This window comes from Pieris rapae, chromosome 13 (assembly GCF_905147795.1).
Source record: "Pieris rapae chromosome 13, ilPieRapa1.1, whole genome shotgun sequence".
Classification (NCBI taxonomy): Eukaryota; Metazoa; Arthropoda; class Insecta; order Lepidoptera; family Pieridae; genus Pieris; species Pieris rapae.
Window position 1 is genome coordinate 2,122,462 of NC_059521.1, and position 19,660 is coordinate 2,142,121.

Below are 19,660 nucleotides of genomic sequence, written 5' to 3' on the forward strand. Positions count from 1 at the left end.
CAGAAGGCTATCAAGTGCGTTGCCATCTTTTAACAATTGGTTTGCTCTTTTAAGATCGGAATACTAGGTTTAGGTTCGGAAATACTTCAATGGTTATTTTGTAAAAAGGCAAGATGGTTATTACCCTTCTTGAATGTACATAGAGCAATTATAATTCTTTTTCTCTGTGGAACAAGGGAGCATCGTAGCCGTGTGTTCATGTTAAAGGGAGAGAAAATCAAGATAGCCTATCCTTATACCTTACATCTAAATAAAAACTAACAGTATGAAAATATTAATAACTGTTATGCTAGTCGAGTAACATTACTACACAGCTAATAAAATGTCTAAATCTTTGTATAAACCAGACCGAAACATGACAAAAGTCACAACACAAGAGCCAAGTCGAACTGAAAGGTCCACTAGAACCCGCTTAAGAAAAGGCGAAGTGAAAAGGCTCCAAGGAACACGACGTCAGCACAATACATCGCGAGTGGAATGACACGACCTCAAACCTGTGACCGTGCACACAATGCGACCCATTGTGATGTTAATGCAACCTTTGATATGCACAACGGCGCATACGATCTCTATTAATAGAACAATGCTTTTTGCAATGGGATTACGATTGAAAGACTTTAGTTCAAATTAAGGCTTTGTCTATCAATTGCAGGGTTGAATTGATCAATTGGTGACATTGCATTTGGTATTCTGTTCTCTCTGGTACGCTGTACCTAGAGCCCCGTATAGTTTCAGGCTGTTATATAACCAAAATAATTTTTTTTGTTTTATAAATGTGAGTAGCTATTGCGTTGTCCCCATTAAAACAAAGCATGTATATTTTGCATATATGTATATAGAATATGTTTAGTAAAATAGAATATTTTTACTAATGACTCTGGGTCTGTTTGTAATGTAGAGTATAATATTTATCTAGTAATGTTTATCTGTGGCTATTAGTTTTCTAATTAAAAAACAAAATTGAAACAATGCATGTTTACAAAAAATAAGTGAAAACTGTTATTGAGCGCAATAACAAATATAGTGTATGTAAATGAACATTATGCTAAGAATGCTATAAATTATAAATAAAAGACTAGAAATTATTTCAAATGGCTAATGAGAATGAAGAAAGCGAAACAAATAATTCACGGCAATATTCCGTGTTATTACATATTCATTTAAAACTTTGTTCTTTGCAATAGAGAAAATAAAACAAAATAATGTTTAATACTAAAATTATTTGCCCTATTTCCATTAAAAATTCAATTCGACTTAGGGTCCTTCAAGAAAAGAGCGTACCAATTCTTAAAAGGCCGGCAACGCACTCGCGAGCCCTCTGGCATTGAAAGTTTCCATGGGCGGCAGTATCACTTAACATCAGGTGAGCCTCCTGCCCGTTTGCCCCCTGTTCTATAAAAAAAATGCAGTTTCGTTGAAAATTTCAAACCCAAGTAACATTACTTTTTCATTTCTTGTTATAAATAAACGATACAAAACACTTATTAAGTAACGCTCATATTGCGTTTATTAATAAATTAATCCTTATAATAATAAAGCTAAGATGAAAAGATACCTGTTAAGAAGTTTCGACTTTAAAATACTACAGCCGTATTTGTGATCTTGAAAATGACATATAATTACAGAAAAACACTTCCTCCACTTATGTCGTCAATACTACACGATGAATCCATTTACATCACTGCCGTATAGGACATTATACATTTAATCGTTTCCGTGGAAAAAAATATATCTCTGGTAATTATTTATACACAAAATTAATTTCCGGAAGTTACTTTAAATCATTCCTAACTTTTCCGTTAGAAAACTCGCTAAGCAAATTCTAGAATTATTATTTCGATTTCATTAACTTCACGCAATCTTTGAAATGCCGTGCGCCGATTTTTCCAAAATCGATATCTTAAGATATGTTACAATAGTCGCTGCTGTATGACTCTAAAGCTATTAGCGATTAAAAAGATTGGGGGAGAGATTCTTGTCAGTTCTTCTTGCCCGCTCTACGCCCTAGACTTGCGAACTGGTAATAAATGTAAATTTAGAGTATGTTAAACATATTTTCTGTTGACGTTCATAACTGTATATGTTTCTATATGAATAAAGTTATTGTTAAGTTAATAAAAGCTGTAAAACATGCGACAGCGTTAACACAAAATATTTTGATAACGTCATAAAAAATTTTAAGCACTTTAAATTTTGGGAAAAAAAATTCCGTCGACTCATTTCCTTTGAGGTAAAAAGTAGAGTGTTATAGATAAGCAAATATTTATCATGTCTAGGTCTAATACGACAAAGGAATCAATAAAAAAGAACTGGGTTAGCGATATCTTTAATGAATAACATCCGTGCAACGACCTCCTAAACACCTGCGCTTGCGACTGGCGTCCATCTGGGATCTACCCCTTCCGTTTACCAATTCATCTTATTATAGTTTATAATTTATGATGTTCAAGTTTTAGATATAGGAAATTTACGTCCAACAGTTTTAGAAATAATCTTGTTAAAGCGTCAAAATTTACTTATAGTGTGTGATAGTCAGATTTGTATTTAAAGTTGATAATAAAATTAACTTAAATTGGGGCCTGGGTAATCTGCTAGTTCTTTCCTAGCTTTACGATCGCAATACTTCCACAGGTAAGGTTTAAAAAAATATTTTTTAATATATATAATAGGGAGGCAAACGAAATTGCGGGACGCCCAAAAAGAGCAGTCATCACAGCCCATAGACACCCACTTTTAGTGGATGCGTTGCCGGTCTTTGAGGGAGTGCGCTCGAATTTTGAATAGTTGGAGAAGTCTCTCAGAATTTCTTTAAAATTTTCTATTTACTTATCAATTTTTTATTATTGTTTATAAGTATGTAGGTGAAGAATATTATACTGTATATCTGTGCGTTGGAAATAAATATTATAAATCTAGTTTTGAGATCTGAGAATCATTTAACCATATTCACCATAAGATCTAACATTAATGACAATTCAACATTCAGATACGTATTGACCATAAACTAAATAAATCAGGGCATGTTTTTGTAACTGTCCGAATATTTTTCTAACAAATTTTTTACTAGGCAATTAACTAATAAACAAACGTTATTATTATTCTCTTATACATTTATAAATCACTGCCAGATAAATATAACAAGAAACCCGCTGATGAAACTCAGTGATTTCCGATCCGAACGCACCTGCCAGCCGACATCCCACATTTAAAATTCGAACAGATGTTGTGAGAAACAAAAAACACTTACCTACTTGGGTACAAGCTATTAACTATAGAAGCGACGTCTATATTGAGCTGTTTAAACATTATTGTCAACTAGTTTCAAAAAAAATTCTTTATTAAACTTTAATTTTATCTATCTATCAAACATAGCACATGTTAAAAAGCGGACAATCAAACACGTCTATATCCTTTTCACATATGTGAACCACACACACATACAAACGTGTGAAAATGACATGAGAACTTAAGACGGCGCATGACTATCCAGATTTTTTACCTGCAGCTGAGTTTCATTATCGGACGCCAAGGCAGAATACAAAATACCATTCGTCTCACCTCGACGTCCGTCATTCCACAACTTCGAATGATTTCCGAACCGATTAAGGGTACTTCAAGAAAAAAGCGTACGAATTCTTAAAGGTCGGCAACACACTTGCGAGCCTTCTCGCTATGTATGTGTCCATGGGCTAATCACTTAACATCAGATGAGCCTCATAAAAACAGTAGATCCACACAATCGAGTAGGTCGCAATATAAAACACATTATGTCATGATCATAATTATTGCACTTAAAATAAGCGGAAATTGTTGATATAATACTAACAAAGACGAGGAAACGACACTGAGAATTCCGTATTTTCCTGGTAATCAAACAAGTAATAAATTCGAATCAAATATTTCTGCTAGAATTTTTAACTTCGATGAAAACCTATTTAAAAACACGAGTGAAGGCTATTAAAACTAAAATCAATAAATTTGTTAGATTAATTTATAAAATTGCATATTATTAGAACAAAATTCAATGCTCTATTGTGCGACGATTGGCTCCATACAAATTACAATCAGTACGTAAATTATGCATACTGGTTCCGATCGAGCGTTGAACATAATTTACTACACTATATTTGCCGCACGAAGAAATGTTTGTTAAAATTTTAACCGAGACAATAGATAAAATTAATTTTATTCATCAAAGCTTCGTTATATTACAAATGAAAAACAAATACAGTCAAAACCGTTTACGACGACAACATACCAGTTATATTGCCCCAATCGCGGGTCCCGGCTGAATTATATTGTATTAGGTACTTAATAATGACGTCATCGGCTGCTGGGATTATCGGTTTGGGCAAAAAATATGAGGAGTCCCATCGATGTCGTTATAACAGATTTTGACTGTGACATAAATTATTAGAGGTACAACGGGCGGGCTTATTATAACAAATCCCCCCTTCCAGGCAACCCTGGAAAGGATAAAAACTAATAAAATTACTAAGGCATGTGCGAGAATAACAAAATTACAATTAATTTACATAAATTAGCTGTCAAAGATTTATTCGCCATTAAATGTAGATGATAATGCTCAAAAGGACTGCAGACTTACGTCTCTGAGAGTTCATTGCAAATTTAAAATCTAGACCTGGATAGCCAATCAAAAACCTAATAAGGAATCCTTATTTAAAAAATATTTAAGGTATAAAACCAAATAATATACACAATCAAAAAATAACAAATTTCAAAATAATAAATCCTTAATCACTGAAGAGACCATATGCAAATAAAAACATAACAAATTTATAACTTAGTGCCGCAATTATACATTACCGTTACCAATTCCCGAATGGTATTAAACCGGTTCCTAGTTAGATAAACCCTAGACATAACAAAATTGCAATCACCTTCAGAGATCGTAGGCAGGACGTTGACGATGTTAACAATCCCGACGCCCGTTAGCTGACTCATTCACAAAAATCAATTCACCACTTCCAAGAAACACTTGAACGATATCCGCTTTTTAAGCTTCAACACTCGGCCCACATAGATTTCCGATTTTAACACAACATTTCTTTTAAAAAACTGTAGAACGTATAAAACCGTTAGGATACACTTGTGGTCACCGGCCACTCATAAGCTATAACATAAGCGCGACCTAGATTTTTTTATAATCCACTGCGCGCGCGCCGCCTTCTCTCGACGAAGCGCAGAGGCAGACTGGCCAGTGAACCAGTAATGAGTACATACAATTACAAAGCCGCCTGGCACTTTATCTAGCTTGGTTAGCAAGCAATGCAGTTACTTGACTGGTTAACATAAACTTGTTTATAAAAATTGGGCCCGTGATAGAAAAATAGTATGTTTTGATGCCTTCATAATTCAGTTTAGTAGTTTAAAATTAATTTTGAATCAAGGTTCTCTATTTTTTCCGAGTAAAAAAGGAACATAAGTTAATTTTGACAAGGAATGTACCTGCTATAAGTTTACACTTTCGATTTTATGATTAAAATTATATTTTTTATAAAAAAAAAATTACTTCTTTTTTAAGAGATTGGGTCGTGTGAGCATTGTCTTTATCTATCAAGCTGTACATGTGTGAATGTAACGTAAATATAATTCATTCTCCTTCTAATATATAAATGCTTTCTTGACTGATTCATGAACGTGGGATGATAGGAACGAATTAAAATCATTCGGGAGATGCCCTTGAAGACAAATATGCACTTACGATCTTTCAAAATACAAATTCAACGAAAACATACAATATTTAAAACCGAAGTAAATAGATACGGATAAGTTAACTTGTTTAAATCATTTATTTAATGGATAATAAAATTTTTGAAGTTATATTTCTTTTGCGCGTTAGAGAAAAATGACGAGAGTAAATTTTTACAATGCGCACACCGTCACAAAAAACCGACACCCTGAAGTTAGTTATAGTCAACAATTAAATTTAAAAAAGTACTTTAATTACGTAGAAATACTTTTTTGTGATATTTAAATAAACTTTATGACTTTATTTTTCTAACACATGTTTCTTGGTGATTATATAATAAAACTTATGTTTTAGATTGGTCACGGAAGGATTATCACTTGGCTAAGAAAACCCAATAAAAATATATGCCGATATGTGTCTGCCGAAGACGATAGAGTAAAAACTGTTCAATAAACAGATACAATTTTTTTTAAAGCTTCAATATAATCATCAAATAACTATATATCTACAAGAAGAGGTTTTAAGAATTACCATACAATCGACTGTGAACGCGTTAAATATTTTAAATACAAAAGACATGTAAATGAAGCATACGATACACACACCATAAGCTTCAAGAATTTTTAAGTCGTTCTAATTAAAGCTAACGTTAAATTAAAATGTACGTTAACGTATAATATAATATAATCAAAGACTATAGAACCTCCGCAAAATGCACGAATATAATTCATCCAAAAACACGAGAGCGATAAGGATATAATATTGAGTAGCTTATGAACATACTATGTTTATGTACAATGGGGTAGTTTTCATATCTCTACAAACAATTTCCTTTATAACTATAGTTGATATAGCGACATTATGTTACAATATGTCAAGTAAAGTATAGCGTAATAGTTGCAGTGCCTCACAAATTCCTTCACACGCTAAATTAAGACGATTTCCTTCGCGGAGTTTGTTACCAATTCGGCCGCTCTTCAACCCTTGTACCTTCGCTACCAAAATGGCATTACACAGAGTTTTGACGCGTTTCGTTTCACTTGGCTTAGCTAAGAGTAGAATTAAGTACGGATAATTAAATGTTTTCATAGTTTGTATTATCACTGTTTATTTGTACCTACTTTATTTCGCTGGGCGTATCCGCATGTTGGAAGTATGGTACCGCTTTTCATAATTTTGTATGTAGTGGTGCGAAGAGAAGTGAAGTGTACAATACGAGTAAATTAATTTTGATTACACAAATTATTTAAATCTCGTTAGCGTGAATTGAACCGGCACTATTTGATACGCTCTAGTCAATTTGTTCATCCTATCACAAAATCAATATAACTGATAAACGGATGCATATTGTGATAAAAAATCAGTCCCCAAAGGTCAGCCACTCGACCCTGTATTTTATTAATATTGGTATAGTACAAGTATTTTAAAGGCACTACGCTGTTTTTGCTCACGGTTTTGTTCCTAACGAAATTCTTTAACAGTTATTCCAAACAATCCTCTATCTGTTTTATATAACGGTGTGTTAAAATAAAAGTAAAATAAATTACGTTTATTTTGGAACATAAGGTCAAGGTATCACTTATTCCACGTCATTAAATTCGGACCTGTAGGCATCCCTACTCATCGGCAAAGAAGACAGAGGGTGTAGGCCGAGAGAAAAAGCCGGCGTAAAAAACCCGTTAGGACGTTGTTTTGTTAATACTTATGTGGTTATATTATAAAATATTTTTCTGAAACATTTCTAACCTACCTACTGGCAGTTAAAATCTAGTAAATAACAAGGAAACTCAAAAACTCGAACCACAAACAACTCGTTACTGACCACAAGTTATTCTGTCGAGGTTCAAATTGCATTGTCACGTGACTCGGGCTAAATTTAGAAGGAAGTCATCGATAGTTTTTGAAGCATGGTTTACTGTATTAATATGAGATACACTTCTTGTATTAACGCGAAATTGAGGGGACAATAAAACGTACTCCAAACTTCGTACACAGAACAATGTTGGCTTAAGCATGCCACTCTGATTCCTAAGATTCGATCCCGTATACCACTGAAGAAATCAAAACTTCAAAAGGCCTACTTGCCTAATAGAAAAAAACAGATATAGAAATAAAAAAAAAATGTAAATCAGTGGCGCTACAAACTCTTTTAGATCTTGGCCTCAGATTTCTGAATCTCTTTCATGATTATTTTTAAATCTAATATGCAAGTAGGTGATCAGCCTCCAGTGCCTGACACACATCGTCGACTATTTGAGTGTAAGACATGTCTGTTTCCTAGTTTTCCTTCACCGTTCGAGCAAATGTTAAATGCGCACATTGATGGAAAGTCCATTGGTGCACAGACGGGGATCGAACCTACGACCTCAGGTATGAGTCGCACGCTGAAGCCACTAGGCCAACAATGCTATAGAAATCTCAGACCTAACGTTGTAGCACCACTGGTTCCTTGTAGTGTTGCCCAAATGCAAGACCAAGACGAGACTTAGACCAGTCTTGGTATTGGTCTTGCGTCAATGCACCTGGTCTTGATCTTGGTATTGGTATTGCGCTCTCAGTCTTGGTCTTGGTCTTGATCTTGCAGCAAGAGTCTCGCAAGTCTCGCAAGACTTGCAAATACCTATTAGCCTATTGCTATTTATTCGTCACTCATGTCAAATTGTAAACTTTCACTCCGAAAGCAATAAGAATTTAGAGTACCTAGCTAGGTAAATGGGCGAGAATAATAAATAAGGTAGACTCGAAGCGAAACTCAATTAGAAATGACTGAAATTGAAATAAAAACTCATATTTATAAGCACACAAGCCGAAGACTGACAAAGAAAAATGCGGCATTCTTTGATAGATAGAATAAATCTTTGAAAGATTAAAAAACAGAAGTATCAGAATCAAAATCAAATAGGTTTTGTGCCTACGCAAAAATAAAGTGTAGATAATTATGCAAATAATATTGTTTATTATGTTCCTTTTTTATTGGAACTATACGTTGCCTGCTGTTTTTATGGAGGTTACTAGCTACTAGAGTAGATACGATAGAAGTTGATAAACCGACACTGCAAATCTCGATTTTTGGAAATGTGTGATTTTAAAACTAAATGCGTAAAGCAATATGACATCGCTCATATTTGGAGTTTTTCCACGTTTCAAATTTGTTTAAATCACCCACTATCGAGACAGCATGTCAAATGCTGTGATACACTTGTTGCAAACCGCGGCGTCTTTGTCGGTAAATTATCAAATATGTAGGTATATAATACACCGACCGACCAACAGTTTATTCGCAGAACGTCACATTTTCCCAATCAATCTTGAACCTTATTTCTCTAGTGATAAAGTTGAAAATTTGATAACGCCCAAATCTCAGTTTGTCCTAACTGCAAGACGCAAGAGTATTGCAGGCTTAAGTATTGTCTTGCTCAAGTCTTGCAGGCTTCAGTCTTGGTATTGGTCTTGCTACGATAAGGCGGTCTTGGTATTGGTATTGGTCTTGCAAAAATGCAAGAACAAGACCAAGACTGCAAGACCAAGATGCGATTTTGGGCAACACTAGTTCCTTGACAAACTTCCAAAGACGAGATTTTAAGAACACTTTTTTGCACTCATATTATCAAATTAAAGTTCCGTCAATGCTTCTTTACTTAAAAGATGATATAAGAACCGCGTAAATTAAAATCCTTGGAGTTACTATGAATATTATAACGGATTTTTACAGAACTTGTAAACTATATAAAAATACATTATAATTGTAATTAATTATTGTTTTTATCACTTCTACAATTGCATTAAATTATATTAAACAATAAAATAGCCAAAACAATTTTTTAAATTTTTTTTTTTAATAACTGTCAAACAACATTTTTGCATTAAATATGAAATATTTGAAAGCATATCCCGCCCTAGGGACCGTAGGTACATGTATTTTCAATTACTTAAGTATCAATTTTATAATGCGTACAAACGTGATATTAAGATAACATAGGAATACATTTGCTATTATTACATCCGCACGTTCGCTTATTATTCAGTATAAACAAGTAACCTATATCTTGAATGGCTCTCATCATATATCACGACATTCAAACAATTCTCGTTATCATTTAACTTTCATGAGGAATACTGAATCGAAATCAATAATTATGTACAAATTGATAATATGAAACTGGGTAGAAATGGAGTCAAACAAAATTGTGGCCTATGCAACCAGCATAGCAGGTAGAGATCGCTCGAAAGAGATAAGGCCGCCGATTGCCCTGCTTTTTATTTAATTTAATTGTACTATATTTAATATAATTAAATAAATATATTCAATATGGGTTTGCGTACCTATCACTATCTAAAATTAATAGTTTTCTATTACATTCCTGTCTTTCTTTGCCTACGTGAATATAATTTAATTATAAAAAAAATATTTCTGTCTGGTCGGGGCCTCAGATTTCTGCTAATATGCAAGTAAATGATCTGTGCCTGACACAACACTGAAACATTCCTGATAATATATAATCTTATATTATCAGATATCATCAATAATTATCTGTATGCATTACAGTATCTTTGGCATTCCAATCACAAACCGATAAATTGCATTGCGATTAATTAACACGTAATTCACGATTAATTAAATTTGATTACGTTTCGATTACGTCTTACTTGTATTATAAATGAAAAAGTATTCTTATATAAATATATATAATAATACAACCTTTTTGAGTGTGAAAAGACAAAAAATAAACTAAAAAAATAATGAAATATTCAGCAAATATTACTCTAAAAGAGTAAAAATAACTCACTCTTCTTATTCGTATCAAATCTATCCTCGTGTACATTGCAATCGTCATCATACTCGTAGACCTTGAAGTTCTCGAAGGAATACAGTTTGACGGCTTTTATTGGCTATTCACTGGATAACAGCGATGTAACAACTTTCTTACTGTTCGACGAGACTTAGTTTCTCAGTAAACAAAGGTCCATAAACACTAGCCTCGCTCTAATATGAATACAATTCAATTCAAAACAGGAAGCTGGATTACGCACGTCGCATTGTTCGCTCAAACAATGGTCGTCGATAGATGAGAATCGTTCGAAATTTAAATTCGCAAGTTTCGATTCGCGATCGTCACGGCCTCAGTGGGTGACCGGCTACCGTGGGGGGCGCGTGTCGTCTGGCCGGGATTGCAGTCTCCGCCGCCGCGCCGGCGCCCGGAATTGTGTCAGACAGTCCCGGAGCACCCCGGCCTTTCATTACACCTCCACGCTCGACGCATCAATACATTCGTTACAGTATGCCTCGGCTTATAATTGTCGCTTAGACAGTACTTATGAATATTATAATTCGAAGCGCTTGATTGTAATAAGGAAGGTACGAAGTAATGACAGACCACGCAATTAAAATAATTTCTAGTTTTGTGAAAATTGTTTCTTTCAGGCGCATAAAACTGTATCAAAGAATGTTACGCCTTTGAAAATTTACAATTTGAACTGTGTAGCTATGTTGACATACTTATAAATAAATATAATCGATATATTTAAGAAGTATAATTACACTTCAACATCAAGCCCACTGAAATTACGAAAAATCAGGTGCAGTTACCGAATGAAAATAGTATCTTTTATCGCGTTCACCTCTGGCATTAGGGCTTCGGGTCACTTACCTGGCCAATATCATAGCACGCTCCAACAGATTACGTCACTTCCCATTTACTAGCAAAACTTAAATTTCATACTGGGAAAATCTTTTACTTGCTAGAATCTAAGTTATTATAATTAGCCCGATGGAATTTTACATTTGAGATCTAATCCATAGAAGCTGTATTGTAAAAGAAACAATTCGTGCAATTTTTACATTTTGCTTATATGTATTTAAAACATTGAAATTCTATGAAATAGATCGTGATTTTCACGGTATCCTTTCCAAATACTTATTTTTAATTCTTAATCATCCCTACATCTTAAAATTATATAAAACATTGGGCCTTTTAAAGTCAAGCCAAATCTTAATTAATTTTCACCTAAGTAATAAATATATAAACTTTAGTAAGTCTGGGCAGGTATCGTTTTATTATCTTTAGGCAGCCGAATGTACTAACGGTGTCGAAAAAACGCAAAAATGCAAGCATTCGTGTGAGGTGAACCGTGGATATTACACGTTAGGAAAGTTTAGTAATATAAAAAGAATTGTTAAAGCGTTGCCGTACGAATAACAGTAAATTACCTGATGCCTAAAATTTATTACAAATTATAAATAAGTGTAAACGATCCTATTTCTATAGTCCTAAATCTTTGTAGACTTGCAAATAACAATAAAAAAACGTGTGTCTTTTTAGACATGTTATTCTACCATTGTACAAAAAACGACACTAACAATAGAAAAAATGTTTTTAATACATTGAAAGTTTTATTATGGCGCATCATCTAGTTAAATAAAGTTAATTTAAATATCACAAAAACACTATAACGTTGACTATTACATACTCACATCGTTGTTCCCTAACGCGCCAAAATAAGTATAACTTCAAAAAACTAAAAACTATATAAGCTCACAGATTCATGAATTGCGAAGCAATACAAGAATTAAAATTGTAACGAATGAGCAGGATAGGATATGGTTAAGAAATGTTTCAATCGTATGGAGTCGGGCATCCTATTGCCTACAATTACTGGCTGAGATCCTAAACGAATTACCTAAGAAGTTTGCTTTGAAATAACATTTTCAACAGCATCTAAGAGGATAACGTTATGTATAGGTATAAGGACCTGAGAATTTGAACTATTTTTATTATTTGGGTTTTGGGTTTGCTAAGAATTTACTATAGACGTTGAAGGAGATGAGCGTCACGTCTGAGTCGATAAGATAGCCACCCAGTTGCCAGCGGTTCTCAGTTGCCGAATCGTATGCAGGCGATCGATTTTGTCATTATATATTTATTCTTTTGAACGTGCTAATCTCAGCTAATCAACATCCCCATCGATCAAAAAAATCGTTGGATAGGAAAAAAGCTATTAAACATGATGTTACGACCAAACTGGCGAGAGTTAAGCCGCTAGGCACAGCTTGTGTCCACATATACTCAAAGAAAAATAAAAGCGTGTATACAAAAATATTTTAAAATGAGACACTGAATTTCCGGGTTATAACGTAGATTATCATGAGATTTCTCGTTCAACGTATCGAGGCGGCAACGATAAATCTCCCGCAATGACGACTTATCGCTTTCTGCAATCTGAAGTTTCTTATCAAAGAAATGTATCCATTTTGACTTTTAACTGAGGATCTTGTTAAACCAGTATTATGGTATTTATGAACTTAAATAACAAGAGTTATTATATTGCTGCTTGATATCCTTATTAGATATAGTATAATAGGGTTCGGTTGTTTGGAAAAAATCAAAAAAATTTAAAAACTTAAATTCATGAGTTATGTATTATGGATATCATCATCATTAATATTGAATATAGTTATATGTCTGTAATAATAATCCATATATAACATTTTATGGATTATTATTTCAGACAGACTAATGTCTAGATATAAAAATGTATAGATATGTGAATTAAATATGTCAATGAAATTTAAAAATTCAGCACTGTGTCCTTTTAAACAATACATTGAAAGATGGCTCTAATATTATGTTCAAATTGTAAAGCCATCTTTCAATGCAATTTTAGGTACCTATTGATTTCTGTTTTTCTTTATACACACTCTTCTTTACCTATAACATATATTAGATACTTACTATTAATAGAATCGAAAAAGTGCAATCAGCCATTATCAAATGAAATATTTCTTTATTAATGAAACTTATCAATAACTAATTTATAAAGAAAGTAATATATGCTTTTTTATATTTTTTATTAATTTAAATAGTGTATTAAGTCACTAATTGAGCCATTCACAATAGATGCAATAATTTATAATAAAAATAATAGATTATTAAATCAATGGCTGGCTGTTAGGCTAATTGCTTAAGCATAATGTACCGATACTTAATAAGTACTGAATCTAGTTATTTTTAGATAATATTTATTATTTTTGTATTTTCTACATATTGTTGAAATAGTTCTATAGTAATCATAATAGTCCCACATCCATTATAATAATTATAAACTAATATAAAAATATAAGTAAATATTAATATTTGACCATACCTTAAACATTTTTATATATTATTTTAAACAAATTTAATTTGTTTTAAATCTATTCTGTCTATTTATAACCATGTATAGTTCAATTATACTTACAAATTAAATTCAATAGTGCTGAAACCAGTTGTTTGAAAAGTTAATAAACAAATTTAAAATAATCATTAACAAAATAGACAGATCTATATTCATATTACAATAAAACTATAGGATAACTAGAAATAGAACCTGTTTGAAAGATAAATTTATCCTAAGTGTAGATATAGATTCCCTTGCTGAATCTTTAGTAGAGGGGATAGCAGCATTATTGGTTAGTTTCAATGCTGAAATACACAGGACTAACAATTTTTGGAAAGTAACAATTAATATTGATCTATCTAGGTGATATAATCATTTCCTAGTTCTAAATTATGAAATTTGATATGTTAAGTAGTTTCAGAGTTTTTGCATAAATATAAATCTGACAATCACAAACTTGCCTTCTTTGACATTCTTTGAAGACTGTGAAGACGAAACTCCGGGTATTTTATCACTAGCACAATTCATTGTATTCACGTCCATTGAACAACACTCACAAGTTCTACTCATGGATCACAATAAGGCATAATATTTGCAAATTTTATTTAATTTATAACTATTGTTTAACAAGAACTATACAGTACAACGCGGCGGCCATTCAACGTTCCGATTGTAAATAAAACGCCTGAGACAATTGACAGCGGTTGGCAACTGGCACCTAAATAAATGTCAAACAAAAATTAATGTTATGATTTAAAGTTTAGACTTATTTAATTATCATTAGCACAAACTCTCTATGCTGAATTGTATTAATTATCAAAATATTATATTATGAATTCAGTTTTCCATGTACCAAATCCAATGCTGAAAATATAAATCGAAAAAACATAGTCTTTTAACAGAAAGTCATAACATCAACTGTCAACTATAAATCATATTGTTTGACTTAATCCAGCTTTCAAAAATTGTAAAAACGAAGCATACCAATTCAATCAGAAAAGCTGTATTTTAATGTTTTTTGTTACAATAATTAAAGTGTTCTCTCTTTTATTTTAAATATGATGCAACATCAATACTGGGTGACTAAGAAGACTGTTTTAAAAAAACTAGGTACTAAAGAAGACGAATGTATTGTTGCTTCCGATGCTGAACTCGACGCTAAGTTAGAGTTATTTCAATCAATATCAGACAGTTGTTTGCAATTGCAACGTATACTAGATCAGTATCAGGAGCGCTTATGTGTGTTAGCGCAAGAAGAAAATTCACTTGGAAAATTTCTTCGTGATGCTGGAAAAAGCAATGATGCCGCCGGGAAACACATGGTTTCAGCTGGAAAAGCGATATCCTACACAGGACAACAACGTGTAGCCGTGAGAAGTCCACTCTTAAGATTATACCATGAAGTGGAAACATTTAGAATTCGTGCTGTCAAAGATATGAGGGTAACAGTATCTGCTATGGAAAAGGCGCGTATTGAATATCGAGCTGCTCTTAGTTGGATGAAATCCAGCAGCGCGCAGCTGGATCCTGATACTGGTCGCGGTCTTGAAAACTTTCGGAAAGCGCAGCGTCAAGTAAAGGAAAGCAAAAAAATATTTGATAAGCTCACCTTGGATGTTTTACAAAAGGTATTATTGGTTTTGTGATAGACAAATATTATGTAGAAATTATATACCAAAGAACAATAGTCTGTCTTTTGCATGCTAAAATTTTAAAATATATTTTATTTTTGAAATAGTACATTTTAGAATTTATATTTTTTTAATATTTTGGTACATATTATGATTATTAGTTAACACATACATTAGTGGTCAATGTTAATAAATATTTTATAAATGTAAATGTATGCAACTAATATATATTTGTTTTAACTCCAGTAGCATATAAATATTATTAAGCTAAACTGAATAATTTAGTTTCTAACATCAGATCTCATCAGACCTTGAAGCCTTTTTGCCCCCTATATTATAAAATCCTTGGCCTGACTATTGGTAAAACAGTAATGGTTTGATTTCAATAAGCACAGACAGCATTATTGTAATAGCATCTGCCCCTTATCATATTATGTGTTAGACAATAGAAACTTAGAACATCTTAAACAATAGAACTAGTAGGTAGTAGTAGTGGGTAGTGATAATTTTTTTTTAATTATCAATTCACATAAATAATTATCTATCATAATTACAGATAGATTTATTAGCTGCTGCCCGATGTAATATGTTCTCCCATGTTCTATCAAATTATCAAAATTCTTTTCTGAGTGTCTCTACAAAAGTTGCACAAACTTTAAGTGGCACCATTGAAAGTATGAGTTCGTCTCCTCAATATGAATTTTGCATCTTGAAGACCCTATCAGATAATGACAATGATGGAGAGACACAGGATAAAGACCAACTACTATTCTTTCAAGTTTGTATATTGTGGATTTTTGATATTGCATTTCAACTAAATCAATGTCTTTTATTTAAAATATGTGGTGACATTCAGTGTAAATTTTCTCCACATTTTTTTTATAGTTTCACGTTACTTATGTGTTTTAAGAAACAATTTTATTTATAGGATGAGTACAAAGACAAAATTCTTGATAAATCAGAGAATTGTGAACAATTGAACGACAATGACAACGAGAACAAACCGTCCACAGCCATAGTTGCAGATTCATCTGAGAGTCTTATTAGTACAGAACCTGACACACAGGATAATAATGTTGAAATTAGTCCAGACTTGGCGGGCTTGCAGTTAGGTGGGGGTGACATGCCTGCAAATTTTGCATTTATGCCTTCACAACTCCTTCAAGTAAGTTTAAATTTTTTATAACATTTTAAGTGCCTTTTTCTATCTGAATTAATTCCCTAATTAGCTAGTATTGATACATAGGAAATATGAGTACAGATGTTTAAGATCTAATTTTCTTTTGTTTTTATTTTAGGATTTTGCTGGATTTATGGATACACCACTTGAACCACAAAGTTCACATAATGAAAAAGATAAGGATTTGGTATCTCAAAAAATTGCTAAGCCTCTACCAGTACCAAAAAAAGAAGATAAAGCTGCATGGTTTAAGCTCTTTGCAGAATTAGACCCTCTTGCAAACCCTGATTCAATCCCTGGAACTAACAATAATCAAAGTCATGCAGCTTAAGTATTAAACTTTCTTAATATTATTTATATTAAAAAGGACATATTTTCCAACAGTATAGTTAGGATGTTAATTTTAGCATTACTTTTCACAACTTTTTAATTTGACTGCAGTAATAATATAAGCCATCTTCAAGATATTTTTCTTTGAACTTCAACTTCATTTCAGTATTTAAAATTTCTCGAAATATTATGATTTACAGTTACTATAATTTTTTTCCCACAATATGTTTAGTTTTAGTTCTAATCTAAAATTTCATGTTAATTTAAATATATTACAAGTAAAATTAGCTGTTATATATTTCTTTTTTCATACTTACGTGTTTCCAAATAGCAAGCTAAGATCTGTAAAAATCTCTAAGTACAAATATGTGTAAAATTTTGATATGTCGCTTACTTTATACTGCAACAGTAATTTGTATTGATCAGGAAAAGCAAAAAAAATATGTAAAAATAATTATTATATTTTCTTATCCTAACATATAAAATCTTTAACTATATCATAATATTTGCATGTATTATTCTTACAAGCTTGTATTATTTTTATTCCAACATATACAATTGTGGATAACATAAATAATTGTACCATGTATTAACCTTATAGATAACTGTTATTTAGAACTAAACACACTGTAAGTGAAATTTCTTAACAGTTCATTGTATTAAGAGAAGGCAATGGGGCTTATCAAAGGCCTTGTCGCTAGGAAGCCTTCCTTCAACCCTAGTAGAGAAAATAATATTACAACATTATACAAGTATAAGGTCTGTTTTCAAACATTCCATTATAGGCTGTTACACTACTTATTAAACAGACTTTTATTGATATAAGTATGCAAATTATTTTAGTGCTATATTATTATTATTGGATAATATTTAGACCCATGGTACTGGGTTAAATATACTTAGTACTACTGACTAGTCAACATGGAAAGAAAGATAAAACCAAAGATATATGTAGTTTTGTGATGTATTTTAGTAGAAGCTATGTTTAATATTATTACTATTATTGATTTATTTTGTGTTCTCTTTATAATCCATACTATGTAATGTGTATTAAATGTTATGTACTGAATCTGATGTTTTTTTTATACTGGTGATTATTTGGTGAATTCATCAGTATAATTCGCGTAATAGTTTTTAGTTCAAATTTGAGTGTGCGACCAACCAGGTACCAGAAGATAAACCACTCTTATACTCGTATGGAAATTGTATTCGTTTTTAACAAAAAAATCCCGAAAATGGCGGGGGTGAGTTTACTCGTCCACATAGGCGCTAATTGGATAACTCATTGTTAGTTTATATTTACAATAAACAGCCTAGTTTTTTGCTGAGCCATTAATTAAAAATGAATATAAAATATATCACATAAAAAATATTTCTTTTAAAATCAAAGCCATATTGACAGTTTTAAGAGTTGTTTCGAGTTTGAGATAGGCAGAAAGTGGATTTAAATTAACCGGCTAGGCAAGTAATGAAACAGCACGATCCAAGTCATTTGCCTAACAACTTTCAGGCAGCTAGTTAAACGGTTAGTCTGTAAATTGAAAGCGCGACCTATCATGGCGTGTTTGTTTTCGTTTTTGACTACGCTGTGAAGTGTGACTAGTCTTTCTTTGCCAAGAAGGGGGGGAAAATATTTTGGTGTCATCATTTGTTGCCTGGTCACTTTTATTGTTATTTGTTTTTTATATTTTTTAAATATTAAATTAATTTGGTATGCCTACCTTACCGCGTTTTATTACATAACTCTATATTTTATCTCGTGAACTTACAACGTTTTTTGTACATTTCAACCGATAGTAATACTTGGATTCTATGTTCAATGAAAATTGTATTGAATTGTATTGAAATTGTAAAAGAAAATTTTCTCCTGTTTACTCCCCATAATATCTTGATTACACCTAAGTTTGAGGGGAAAACCCCCAAGTTGTCTTCTCGGATTGATATAAAATCGTAGATAGAGTATAGAACTAGATAAGCTTCTAAAATAACAATAATAACTAAAGAGAGAAGACATTAACGTGAAATACTTAAGTGCGAGCGAAATAGAGTATCAGTTTTCCTGTCTCTATTTGTGTATCGGATTTTATTTGTTTACCACCGAGCCCTTGGTCGTAAACAAGTTTTTTACCGCTTACTGATAAATCTGTGAAACCCAAGTCAAACCCATATTTTAAGACTTTATCATTATAAGAGGTGTATTTAAAATGTAAGTCATGGTGAATTGATGCATAATTAGCTGTAAAATCTATAGTGAACGAAAAGAACCAAACATAACCTTTCATCGATAAGTAGCTTATTTTGTCACGACTCAGGAACTTTGTTCAAGAATTATTCATTCGGATGTGTATTTTGGTCAATAATAAGCAATCTTCAATGAATCAAAACTTCTACCCAACAACACTTCCAAACAAACGACAATTCCAAACATAATTTTCAGTGCAAACCGACTAAATTGCGAATCATGTTACCAACGTAAGGTAGTTGCCACACTTCGTGTCCTTTGTAAATAGTTGAATTATAATATTCGCTATCTCACACGCTGTACGGCCCTGATGCCTGGTCTATACCATAGTCCGTCTACGTATAAAATAGATCGGATACCCGAATCCCGATACACTGACTGACACTTGACAAGCCAGGCTGTTAGATTTT

General features: G+C 32.4%; 2 protein-coding genes across 3 annotated transcripts in view; one reads left to right on the forward strand and one right to left on the reverse strand.

The window, feature by feature from the left end:
* The window catches only part of LOC111003748 (cyclin-dependent kinase 14), a 92,162-nt gene extending 77,630 nt beyond the window's left edge, over positions 1-14,532 (reverse strand). The window contains exon 1 of one of the 2 annotated variants that reach the window (XM_022274418.2): positions 14,329-14,532. In XM_022274418.2, the coding sequence (XP_022130110.2) occupies positions 14,329-14,437 (109 nt within the window). In that variant the 5' untranslated portion in view covers positions 14,438-14,532. Of the gene's footprint in view, positions 1-4,901; positions 5,223-14,328 lie in introns of those variants that run through there. The other variant, XM_022274419.2, reaches the window with a different exon arrangement.
* Positions 14,533-14,807: 275 nt separating this feature from the next.
* On the forward strand, positions 14,808-18,077 carry LOC111003762 (islet cell autoantigen 1). The gene is made up of 4 exons (XM_022274442.2): positions 14,808-15,495; positions 16,055-16,276; positions 16,427-16,663; positions 16,797-18,077. Exons 1-4 carry the CDS (start codon positions 14,926-14,928, stop codon positions 17,007-17,009), a joined length of 1,242 nt encoding a protein of 413 aa, XP_022130134.1. The 5' UTR covers positions 14,808-14,925; the 3' UTR covers positions 17,010-18,077.
* Positions 18,078-19,660: the final 1,583 nt, after the last annotated feature.